At 49.8% G+C, this 12,663-nt stretch overlaps 1 protein-coding gene across 1 annotated transcript in view; it reads right to left on the bottom strand.

The window, feature by feature from the left end:
- Window positions 1-12,663, bottom strand: part of ABCA4 (ATP binding cassette subfamily A member 4) — a gene marked incomplete at both ends in the record, with an annotated part of 144,856 nt that overhangs the window by 115,240 nt on the left and 16,953 nt on the right. Inside the window, 2 exons of the mRNA XM_080691475.1 lie at window positions 3,655-3,852; window positions 7,339-7,466. Coding sequence (XP_080547601.1) covers window positions 3,655-3,852; window positions 7,339-7,466 — 326 coding nt within the window. The remainder of the gene's footprint in view (window positions 1-3,654; window positions 3,853-7,338; window positions 7,467-12,663) is intronic.

The raw sequence follows: 12,663 nt of genomic DNA on the forward strand, positions 1-12,663 counted from the left end.
AAGATTGTAAGTTCAGTTCCCATGTTCTAGGTTGGTGGTTCTCAGCCCTGGCTGGACTTTGGAATTATCTGGGAATGCTCATAGGTTGTACTCAGGATCTCTGGCCTGGGGGCTGGGTATGTGTAGTTTTTAAAGAGCCCCAAGTGACTCCATGTGTGGCCAAACCTAGGAACTGCTGTTCTGGGGAGCAGATGTTGGTGTTGGTGCTTTTAAGCTGTGCTGCTATAAACTGGCCTCTTTACTTGTCCCTGATCTGTGAGTTTGGTGAGGGTGGGCGGCTCATGTTGGAGCCTTGGCCTCGGCACTGTGCCAAGCACCGGCAGGTGTCTGCTGCAGGCATGAGCTCATGGACACATATCCAGGTGTGATGAGCAAGCCTATTTGAGGTCAATGAGGGCATCTGGCCAAAAGTTAGACCCTGCTTTTTGAACCCAAGCACTTGCCAAGACAGTAGTACATCAGGGCAGAAGAAATATTTTCTGGTCCTTCTTATCTAAGAGGTAAACATTCTGAAGCCAATGGCCTGAGTTTGCAGGTCTACCATAGTTTGGATTTTGTGTGTCCACTGGTCCACCAAAGGCCTGTGTGTTAAGGCTTGGTCCCCACTTTGGTACCATTGGAAGATGGTAGAACCATTAAGAGATGTGGCCTAGAGGGAGGTCTTTAGGTCACTGGGGGTGTTTTCTTGGAGGGGATAGTGAGACCCACTCCTTCTTCTGTCTCTCTTTCATTACTGACCCTTAGATGAGTTGTTTTCCTCTACCACAGGCTCCTGCCATGACGTTGTCGCTACAGTTTCAAAAGCAACAGGGCTGATTAATCGTGGACTAGTACCTCCAGAACTGTGAGCCAAAGCAAACATTTTCCCTGGAGAGTTAACTTTCTCAGGTATTTGTAATAGTAATGAAGATCTGATTAACATAAGGTCCAGTCACAGTTTGGCCCAGGTGACCTTATCCTGCTATACCAGGACTGTCTTCCCAGAGTTGATGGTCATGTCCCTAGAGATAAATCCACCTATAGCAGCAGCCAAAGTGCTTCAAGTAGAGAAACAAGACCTTGTCCCCTTTATGACATGAAGGTCACAAAGTACTGACTGTGTAGACAGATGGGACCCTGCTTACAGGGTACACAGATATCCTTCACTCTGCCCCATGGAGCATGTGGGCCCTGGTTTCCCTGACAGGGAGCCATGTGGCCCTACCATATAGGTACTGGCCCTCCTGTGCTGAGTGCAGCTGCCCAGGATAAGGCATTGTTATCTTACTCTTCTGTCTGTTTCTGAAACAAAGAAAGGAGTGTGTCTAAAATGAGGTTCCTTTTGAAACTTTGGGCAGAGATGTCTGGGCCACATAGCTTTTTCTTCTTTCTGCAGCATTAGAAGCCTTGGGACCTGTTCTGGGGTCCTGGGCTCTCAGTAGTGGTGGCATCCCCAGGCCTTGACCCCTCTTCCCCACCTTGGAGGCCTACTCTGAACAGCTGGGAAAATTGCAGAGTAACTTGTAAGAGAAAGGCACAGTTTGAAAGGGATTCAGAGTAAACTCTGTCAGAAACTGTGGGATCTTGTTTTATTTTCTTTTTTTCCTTTTTTAGGAGGGTGAGTGGGGTACGGTGTTCCACCACTTAGCTACATCTTCAGAACTTTTTATTTTTATTTTGCCCAGGCTGGCATGGAATTTGCCATCCTCCTGCCTCAGTCTCTCCAGTAACTGGATGTGTGCCACAATGCCTGTTTTTAAAAAGCCTTAAGGAGCCGGGCGTGGTGGCACATGCTTGTAATCCCAGCATTTGGGAGGCTGAGACTGGAGGATCGTGGTTCGTGGACAGCCTCGGCTACTTAGTGAGGCCCTCTGCGACTCAGTGAGACCCTGTTTCAAAATAAAGAATAAAAAATTGGGCAGGGGGTATAGCTCGGAGGTCAAAAGACTCTGGGTTCCATCCCCAGACCCTCAAAATAATAATAATAATAATAACAAAACTAAAGAATAAAAAATAGGGCAAGGGGAGTAGCTTGAAGATTGAATGCTTCTGGGTTCCACCCTCACACCCACAAAAAAAAATAAATAAATAAAATAAAAAGCCTTAAGGATGAGCTGAGAGTGGGTTTTCTGGGACGAGAGAGAAATCAAAAGGTAAGATACACATTCCTCTATCAATTCTTAGTGACTGACATTCCTCACAACACAGTTCCAGAAATTAAAATGTAGGCAAAAGAAAAAAAAAAAAACACAATTCAGTGCTAGAAATAGTACATGTCATCTTGTGCTGAAGAATTCTGAGTGTTGTTCAAAGCGCAGCCTGCAGTGACCTCCACTGAATCTCCAAAGGCCATAGGGCAGTTCTGCATCAGTCTCCGGGATGGGATGCTGGGACCTGTATCTTTACTAACCTCTCTAATGATTTTCATGCACCCTGACAGCCCCTGAGCCACCCCCCATATGTGATTTCCTCTCACTGTATTCTTCAAGTAAAGGATATACGGCCAGAATCAGGCAGACTGTCTGGGATACTGCTCTACAGCACAAGGGTGAGCTAGGTAGGGGCTTTCCAGAGTTTTGAGACTAAGAAATTGTCACTGTTATTTTTGGGGGATGATTTTTTTTTTTGAGACAGGGTCTCTCTAAGTTGCCCAGGCTGGACTAGAACTTTCGATCCTCCTGCCTCAGCCTCCTGAGTCACTGGGATTATAGGTGTTTGCCACCCCACCTGGCTTTTCTGTTATTTCATCTATCTAGAAACAGTAATTTTGGGGGTCACGATCAATTTCAGAGGAAAGAGAATGAACCTCTTTTATTTTTATTTTTTGGAGGGAATCGAATCCAGGGATATCCTACATCTGAATGACACCCCCAGCCCATTTTATTTATTTATTTTGAAACAGGGTCTTGCTAAATCCTTGGCCTTGAACCTGCAATCTTCTTGTCTCAGTCTCCCATGTACTGGGAGTATAGGCGTGTGCCAATGCACCCAGCTAAGCCTTTTTTTGGTTTTTTTTTGGTGGTACTGGGGATGGAACCCTTCTACCTCCGGGCTACACTGCCAGACCTATTAAGCCAGCGATGCTGGCTTCGAACCTGCACGATCCTCTTGTCTCCGCCTCCCAAGTGTGGGGATTACAAGTGTGCACCACCACGCCCGGCCCAGCTAAGCCATTTTATGTTAAATTTTATTAAATGCTTTACACATAGTTTTTTCTGTATCTTTTTTCCTACCACTCTCTAAAGTATCATATTTAAAAATGAATACTTTTTATATTTTAAAGTATATGCTTATACAGATGAAAATTGGGGCCAAGGAAAAGTCCAGTCTCTTGCTCCCCACCAATGAGCTAGGAAGTGGTATGGCAAGAGTTAAACCAGGCCTCCTCCTTCCTCAGCCACCCTGCTGGAGGTGGGGGAGAGCACTGCACTCACAATTGGAGTGGACACACACCTGCCACAGCCGCACTGCCCTGACAGTGCCTAGTCTCACAGTGACTCCCGGGTCCCTGGGCCACTGTTCTAGAAATTCTGGATTAGAGTTAGAGATGGTCAAGAGCTTCCTCAAGGATCGTCCTGAACACCAGCCTCATACCTGCCCCAGTGTCGATTCACGAGTCCCGGCTTCCCCAAGGAATCACCTTCCGAGGCAGGAGCAGCTAAGCCCTTCCCTTACCACGCGGAAGAGCTTGAAGAAGTCCACGTTGGCATACAGAGTGTCTTCTATCCACTGTAGGGTTCCCGGGGAGAGGTAGCACAGGGCTCCCCGCACGGTCTGCGCCCCACGACGCTGGCTGAAGATGATGAAGCGTTCCAGGAGGAAGTCACTGCAGGCGATGTCCTTCAGCGCCAGGTCTGGCACTCCGTGAGCAAACTGCAGGAAAGAGGGGCAACGCTGGAAACCGCCTCCCGACAGGGGATTCCTGCCCCTCCTTCACAAAGATGTCCACAGCCTCAACCCTGGGCCAACCTGAGAGCACGTTATATTCCATGGCAAAGAGAATTAGGACTGTGGACAGATGCGGTTGCTAGTTAGCTATTTTTAAGATCAGCAGGTTATTTTGAGTTATCTGGTGGGCCCAATGAGATCACAAGAGTTCTTGAAATGCACAGAAGGAGGCAGAAGAAGCAGAATAAAGAGATGTGAGCAAGGCTTGAGGGCCATTGCTGGTATTGCAGATGGAAGGGGACCACCGGCCAAGGAATGTAGACAGTCTAGAAGCTGGTGAAGGTAAGAAAGTAGAATTCTCTCTCCCCTAACAGTAACAAACAGAGCTCTGCTGGGACCTTGACTTCTCACCTCCATGTTTGTTGTTTTAAGCCACTAAGTCTGTGGTTATTTGTTACAGCAGCAATAAGAAACCCACGCACTCCCCAAGCCTTACTTTATCACAGAAGCTCTTAAAATTTGAGAGGTTCCCTTATACACAGTAGCAAACAATGCTACATACGATCAACACCTTCTCCCTGAGGCTGAGGTGGAGGACTGGTGAGAACACACTTGTAGTGATGCCAGCTGACTGACCTCTTCCCTTCATTCTCACCAGACTTAGCACATAAAAATACCAGATGCCCAGTTCTACTTGAATTTCAGAGAAATAACGAATACATTTTTGTGTGTATAAGTATGTCCCAAATAGGGTATATATGGGATGTAATTATGCTAAAATTTTTTGTCATTTATCTGCAATTCAGATTTAACTAGGCATCTTGTGTTTTATCTGCAACCCTAAGGACTGGCTAGTCCCCCCCCCCCAATACACACACAGAGACTCTTGAAGCACTGTGCTCACAATGGCCTCCAAGAGCTAAACTGGCAGAAGAGGGGCACCGACCCTGGTCAGGGGCCTCGGTTTCCTGGAGTCATGGCCTCCCTGCAGTGGATAAGACCCTTGCCACTATGAATAAATCCGTGAGATTGTCTGAGCACTGCAGTCTCCCTAGGTTTCCTTATACAATTATCTGAGCTAGAGAGCGAGGTCTTGGGGAAAACACTTGGTTACTCTCTCGACACCCATTAACTGACTTCCCATTGTACAGTGACCGGGATAATGACAGGATATAGAGATGAACGAGCTAAGTTTCCTGCCCTTCAAGGAGCTCTCCTTGGAGCTGGAAGGGAACACAGGCATTTAAATAGCAGACGGTGCTAGACTGAACGTAGTGAAATCAGAACACAGTGGGAGCATTAAGAGCTAGTAAAAGTAACCAGTGCTTATTAAATATTCACTGTGCATCAGGCAACCTTCTATGGGCTTCACATGCATTAATTCTTTTCATCCCCAAGCCACCATGTAGACTAGGTATTTAATTATTTCCATTTACAAACGAGAAACAATCACAGAGTGGCACATTAATTTGCCTGAAGCCACACAGTTAAGTGTGCGGTCTGATTGAGATCTGAACCTAGCGCTTAACCCGTAGCCCAGCTCCTAGAGAAGAGCAAAGAGGAAGAGGGCGGGACAAAGAAGGGAGGCCTACGAACATTTTCACGTAGGAGGCAGTGTTTGAGTTGGGCCTTAAAGCATATCCACGAGTTTCCAGGGCTGGGGGCAGGGCACATATGAGCCAGAGAACTGTACTACCCTCATTGTCTAAAAGTTCCCTAAGCTGGGCGTGGTGGCGCAGGCTTGTAATCCCAGCATTCGGGAGGCTGAGACCGGGAGGATGAGGCCCTCTGCAACTTAGTGAGACCATTTCAAAATAAAGAATAAAAAATAGGGCAGGGGGTGTAGCTCGGAGGTTGAATGCCCCTGGGTTCCATCCCCAGACCTGCCTGCAATAAATAAATAAATAATAAATATAAATAAATAAATAAAATTAAAAATTAAAAGTTCCCTAGAGGCAGAGAGAGGGTGACCAGATTCCCTTTGGGGCTGTGCTCAGATGCCAGGCAGAAAGGACCAGAGCGATATTTATTCCTGAAGCTATAGAATAAAAGTTCCCTGCTTAGTTAAGAGTTAAGATAGTCAATTGCACAGGAGCTTGCTGATCCAGAGAGCATCAGCTACCCAGAGCCAGCGACACTGGATAAAGACGCAACCCCATGACCCGGCCCCTTGTTCCATGAAAGACCTCAGCCCCGGGGCCTGAAGCTCGCCAGCCAGAGCACCAACGTCATGTCAGTAGGAATGCTAGAGAAATTTCCCCGAAATTCCTTATCTCATCTCCCTTTTATTACCAACTGGAAATCGTCACGGGCACTGCCAAGACTGGAGTTTTATGAGCTGAAGAGAAAGCAAAGGAGAAAATGAGCAAATTGGTGCTGCTCAGGCCTCCCTGGGCTCAGGATGAGGGGGAAGCTGGGCAGGGAACCGGTCAGTGCTCTCCTGACTGGGTGTGGCCCCTCTCTCTTTTGGGCTCAGAGAGCACTCTATGCAGAGCTTCAACTCAGGGCTGACATAGGACCTGCCATCCTCCGTTTCTGTCTTGGTCTCTACTGGAGTCTGGAGAGAGTGCAGACCTGGCTGGGAGGTGAGCCAGGAGGGCACTTGCACCCTGGGCCCCTGCTGGCCTTCTTACTGTGCTCTTCAGATAAAACCCATGGACTTGGGAGCTGGGGCTGGGAGCCCGGTGGCTCCAGGCAAGAGCAGTGGCTCTCCACCTTTTTTACCTGAAGGCCTCCTTAGAACAGACCACGGGGCCCATCCTCAGAGCCTGTGATCTGGGTGGGGCCTGAGAACTCGCACTCCTCACCAGCGCCCAGGTATGGCTGATGCTATTGGTGTCTGGACTTGGAGAACCACGGGAAGAAAGTGGTCCAGGAAAGCAGAGGCCAGCATTCCCACTGCTCAGGAGGTGACTCCAGCACCCACAGAGACTGCGCTGCCATTCTTGGAGGATCTCTTGTTATTTTCATGGCTCCCTTCTCTTCTGGAAGGCTGCTCAAAGGCACCTCTCAGGACGTTCTTCCCTTAGCATCCCCCTTAAACTGCCTCCCACACAACCTGCCAACAACTGACAACCCACAAGCACGCTAGAGTGAGCTCCTGAGCCAGCGCTTGGCCTGCCTCTCCACACTGCATTCTAGTATCCACAACTGTCCCCAGGTCGTTGGTTAGTAAATGAATAGCCCTCGGTTTCCACAGCCCCCAGGGAAGGCTGAGCCACATCACCGCTCCGCTTCCTTCCAGTTATGAAAACCTTTGGTGTTTTAATCAGTGCCAATATCTGTGGGTCCTGTGATGGGAAAGCTCATTGTCTCAACAATCCTGAGGTATTTTTCTAAATATGGGACATGACTCATGAAATCTGAATGTGAAATCAAGAAGGAAAAGAAAAAGCCAAGGTCTCCCTTTCTTGGGTCCAGTGCTTACTTACCCCTGCCTTCCGGGGACACTGACCAACGACGCCCACCTACCTGCTCCACACGAACTTGGGAGTTCACCAGAAGGTGGGCAACTGAGCTGGACAGGCCAATGTTTTTCATAAGAAATAGTGTCAGTGTCTCTTCATCTTTTAGAATATCCCGGATTTGTATTCCTCTGCCTGCATATGAATGAGAGAATGAACAGGTGTTGAAGGAGAGATAGCCTGAAAAAAGGAAGATAGCTAGACCCAGGTGTGGTGGCTATAGTTCCAGTAGTTGGGAGGTTGAGACAGGAGGGTCCCAGGTTCAAGGCCAGCCTCAGCAACTTAGCAAGACCCTCCAAAACTTTAATAAAAGATAAAATAGGGCTTGGGCTACAGCTCAAAGGTAGAACACTCCTAGGTTTGATCCCTAGTACCTCCGAACCCCTAAAAGAGGAAGACAGCTAGAATTGACTAGAAATGTTTCTAACTCATCCCCCAGCAAAAGGCTCTGTTGTAGGGGGTCCCTGGTAGCACCTGGAAGTCCCGGATCCTATCAGTTTTCATCGCCAAAATTTGGACATAATTTGCTGGTAAGTTGGGGTGGGCTGTGTGCCAGCTGCTTTCTGGGGTTGGTTTAAGACAGTGGGTCCTCAGAGGGTGAGGGAGGCTTTGGCCAGGCAATATCTGGGAACATTTTGGGTTGTCACAACTGGGGCAGTGCGAGCAGGCAGAGGTCAGTGTATTATGTGTTCTACAATAATGCGTGTTCTTGGTTTGTGGAAGGACAACCCTTCTACAAACCAAGGATTATTTGGCCCCCAGATATTAATGGTGCTGGGGCTGAGGAACCTGGTCTAGGGAGGGAAGAGATGTGTCCCTGTCTATAATGAAGCTGTCATGAGGACGCTTCATGGCTTTCCCATCATCTCAGCTCCGGCTCCAAGCTTAGGGCACTGGGGTGGGGAAGGAGATGGGACTGCTGGGGAGAAGGGCAGCTTCCAGAAAGCAGAGGAGAGCCAGGCCTGGGCTTGCCCTGGGCAGCCTCTGTGGCCTGCTCTCCAGCTTCACTCAGGTCCTGCTGGAAGCGGAATTCCTTTGTAAGGAGGCACGAAAGACTCCTAACAGTTAGGACGACCATGGAGCAAGCGTTGAGCTTCTCTGTGTCCCCGCTGCCCAATCTACCTTGCAGGATCGCCATGGGGTGGGGCGGGATAAAGACCACAAAGCGCTTAGTGTCAGGTCCTGGAAACAGTGAGCACTCCATAAATGCTGTTCTGATGGCATGGGTGGCATTCCTATCCCTCCCAGGGGCGTCACACCAGCACCAGCTTCCTTCCAAGTGCTGGTGTGACCCAAGCTGGCCAATGCTCAATGCTCAGCTCGAACTGGCCACCGCTGCAGCTCACGAGACGTGGGCCAGAGGACAGCTGACGGGGCCAGGCGGCCGTGACACCAGGTCAACATGAGGCGGTGCGCTGGGCTCTGTGAAATGCCTGCCTGCCTCCCAGCTGCACAGGAGCCTGGCGGACTAGCTTCATCATTCAATGCCCTGCTCCTTCCTCGCCCAAACTCCACAGCAACATCCTCTCCAGCCCCATTTCTCCCTCCCCAGGCAGCTAAGAAGCTCGCCCACCCCCACCCACCCAGTGCTTGATAGCCTTCCTCTCCATTTTCAGATTGTGGCCTTCTTTGTATGACACCTCATCTAGATCAGCACTGCTGACAACTTCCTCTTGAAGCAGCTCGGGGCCACTCCACAGGCCTGCGCATGAGCCAGGACAGGGGCACTTGGTCCTGATGAGGGTCCCACTCAGCGGCCTGTCTGGCCACAACGAGGGCGCCGAGAGCTGTGCCAAGGGGGACTTCAGTGTCACTCCTTTTTGCACAGGAAAAGTCCAAGGGTTTCCTGGGGGAACCTGGACATAGGGCTCCAAGGGGGAAAGAAGACTTTGCGAGGGGCTGCAGTGTTTTTTGTTTTGGTGGTACTGGGGTTCCTGGAAGCCCTTCAACCTCTGGGCTACACTTCCAGACCTATTTTTATATTTTTCTTTGGAAACAGGGTCTCTTAAGCCAGCAAGGCTTCGAACCTGTGTGATCCTCTGCCTCCCAAGCATGGGGATTACAAGCATGTGCCACCACGCCTGGCTAGCTGCGGTGGTTTTATTCTTGCTTTCCCACAACATAAATCCTGTCTCCTTCCAAACAGCCACCCCCTCCCCCCCCTATTTTTTTTGTGGGGCTGGGGATGGAACCCAGAGGCATTTTCCCTCTGAGCTACACCCCCAGCCCTATTTTTTATTCTTTATTTTGAAACAGGGTCTCACTAAGTTGCAGAGGGCCTAAGTAGCTGAGGCTGTCCACGAACCAAGATCCTCCAGTCTCAGCCTCCCAAATGCTGGGATTACAAGCGTGTGCCATCACTCCTGGCACCAAATATTTTTTTATATGCAACCTAATATGCTCTCATTCCAGCAACCCACCCCCAGCACATACACACGCGTGCATACACACACACATATGCATACACGTGCACACAGCCTTAATCCCCTCTTTTACACTATGGGGGATTAAACACAAGTCCTTACACATGCTAGGCAAACTGAGCCACATCCCCATACTCAATCCTGTCCTAGTCTATTGCAGGTCTCCATTACTTGCCCAGACCAGCCTTGAACTTGCAATCCTCCTGCCTCTGACGCCCAAGTGCCCGTGATTACAGGGGACATGCCTTTTGAGGGTTGGGGGCTATGGATCCTGCCTTTATTACACTTCTCATCCTACCTACCAGTTCTGGGCACACAGTTGAAGTCACCTCTCTCTCTGAAACCCAGCACTGGGGCCTGACATCCAATCAGGGCCTCCATGAATGTCTTGAATGACATGAAGCACTCAATAAATACCTGCGTCCTGACCTGAGAGTCAGACCCCAATTGAGCGCTTATCTCTTAGTTATTCTTTAACACACTCGGCTGACCTTGCATACAAATACTTGCAGGGAGAAGGGCGAGACAGAGGAACTGGGAGTCCTGCCCCAGCACCGCGCAATACACCACCCAGGTGGCTGGGCTGCTGTGGCCCTGGGGAGGAGGGACGCGTTGGCTCAACACACACCTGAACAGGGTGGGGCCACCCTGCCTGGAGAGTGTGGGGTCCACAGTGTGAGAGGGGCGATACTAGACAGGCACTTCATTAGATTCCTGAGGGAGAAATGTGAACTGGGGGCCCAGGGGGGAAAAATACATTTCATTTAAAATGTGGTTCTTCTTGTTCTCTTCCCTGGGAAGATCAGAGGCGGGGAGGTGGGGGCGAGGGGAGCTGAGGGAGAGAAGCCAGGAGAATGTGTGAGGCTGGTGGGAAGAGGGGGCTTAAGGATGATTGAGAGACCACAGAGATGCTTGGAGGTGAGAGGGGCGGGTCCCCCACCCTGGTCTTTCACCATTAATCCTCCCTGCTGAGAATGCAGCGCTACAGGTTTGCCATGAAAGGAACTGCTGCCTGGCATACTTTCCCAGGTGACCAGGAAGGGACAGGTAGACATGCACACAGCCCAGCCCCCACCCGCTTTCAAGGGCTCACCCCCAGACAGTCTCTGCAATAGCCTGTGGTCCCGGGGTCGATCTCAGTCCCCAGCCTGGAGCACCTTCACACGGTGCCCCCTCCCACGGCTCTGCAGTCTCTCCTCAGCCTCTGGAGAGCCTGGCTGGCCTTCTGTGACCTCTTGTCTCTAGACCTGCGCTGCTTTAGGGAATTTCCCCCACAGCCTGGAGGCCCACAAAAGGAACCCCCTGTCTGCCAACTCAAAATGAGTCCTGCTTTGGGGTTAGGCAATATAGATTCTGATTCTCGTATACACATTGTAAAAACCGCAGAGAGATTGTGGTTTGGAGTTATTTCCCTTACATTTCCTCTAGCCAGGCTCAGTTTGATGATCAGACACTTAAGTGAAAAGTCTGAGTCAGGTGTGGTGGTGAGAGCCTATAAACCTGGTGCTTAGGAGGCTGAGATAGGAGGACAGCAGGTTCCAGGCCAGTGTGAGCTAACTTAGACACTGTTTCAAATAAAAATAAAAAGGGGTGGGGGCATAGTTTAGAGGTAGAACCTCCCCTGTTCAACACACACACACACACACACACACACACACACACACACACACACACACACACACACGTCTGTCTCTTCATAGCCTCTGCTGGATGAAGGGAGAATACAGTCTCACCAGGAGTTGGACAGCCCAGATCTGGCTTGCGTGCTTGTTTAACTTTGGAAAAGCACCTTCTGGTTATGCATCCCACTTTCTTTTCTTACCATTACAATGATAATCATGAGCCTGCCGTATAAGATCCTGTAGATGTGAGCTAACTTTATAAAATAAAAACTCTCCTATTCAGAGCAGCAAAGAATGTAGTACTTATAATCTGGTTTGAAAAAATCACTACATAAAGTACATGCTTTACTATTTATAAAACAATTAGGATGCAATTAAACAACCTTAATGTACCAATCTGAACATACTTCTGTGCTTTCTTGCTTCTATGGAGAAAAAAAGCCGGAAGGTGGTAAGATGGGAAGGGGGTCAAATCTCTCTGGAGAAGGCCCCCCTCGCAATTCCCTGTGCTGCTGTGGCCCCCTCTCCCTCTACCAGCCACGCCACAGGGAAGGGCCATGTTCTGTCCCATTTCTGCTCCTTGAATTCTTTGTGTGTGAGTGCTCAGCCCCATCCATTTTCTTACCCCCAGAGACCAGCCCAGGGCCTGCCACACAGTGGGTGCCAAATGTCTGCTGGACGGCAAAGGAGCCACACCACGTGCTGGGGAGAAGGGCTGATTTATACCTCTCTCCTGCAGAAGCCATGGTGTGTAGCCGCTCCTGCTTCTTGGGGGACCCTTCCATGGCCCCTTTCCTTATCCCTGTCATCCTCCATGTTCCTCCTCACAGTCGCTCCCCCTCATCCTAGGAGCACACACCTCCCTGCAGCTCCAACTGCTGCCTCTGAGGCCTTGCAGCTCTGTTCCCTGTTCCCCACTAGCAGCCTTTTCATGGAGGGCACTTTCCATTGCTGCCTGCAGTGACCCCGATTCCCAGGGGCTTTGCTTCTTCATGGTCACTCATTTGCCTGCCTCTAAGGGATGGATTCTAGCTGCCATGTCCAGCTTCTCTAGCCATCTACAGAGGAGCTCACTACAAATGGGACATCATTGTAACATCCACTAGTGTGTGTGTGTGTGTGTGTGTGTGTGTGTGTGTATGTGGCACTGGAGATTGAACCCAGGGCATCCTATCAATGAGCTATACCCCAGCCCTTTTTATTTTTTATTTTGAAACAGGATCTCGCTAAGCTTGTTGAGGGTCTTGCTAAGTTGCTTAGGTTGAGACCTTGAACCTGCAATCCTCT

Source organism: Muscardinus avellanarius, assembly GCF_963383645.1.
Source record: "Muscardinus avellanarius genome assembly, chromosome: 3".
In the NCBI taxonomy this organism is placed as follows: Eukaryota; Metazoa; Chordata; class Mammalia; order Rodentia; family Gliridae; genus Muscardinus; species Muscardinus avellanarius.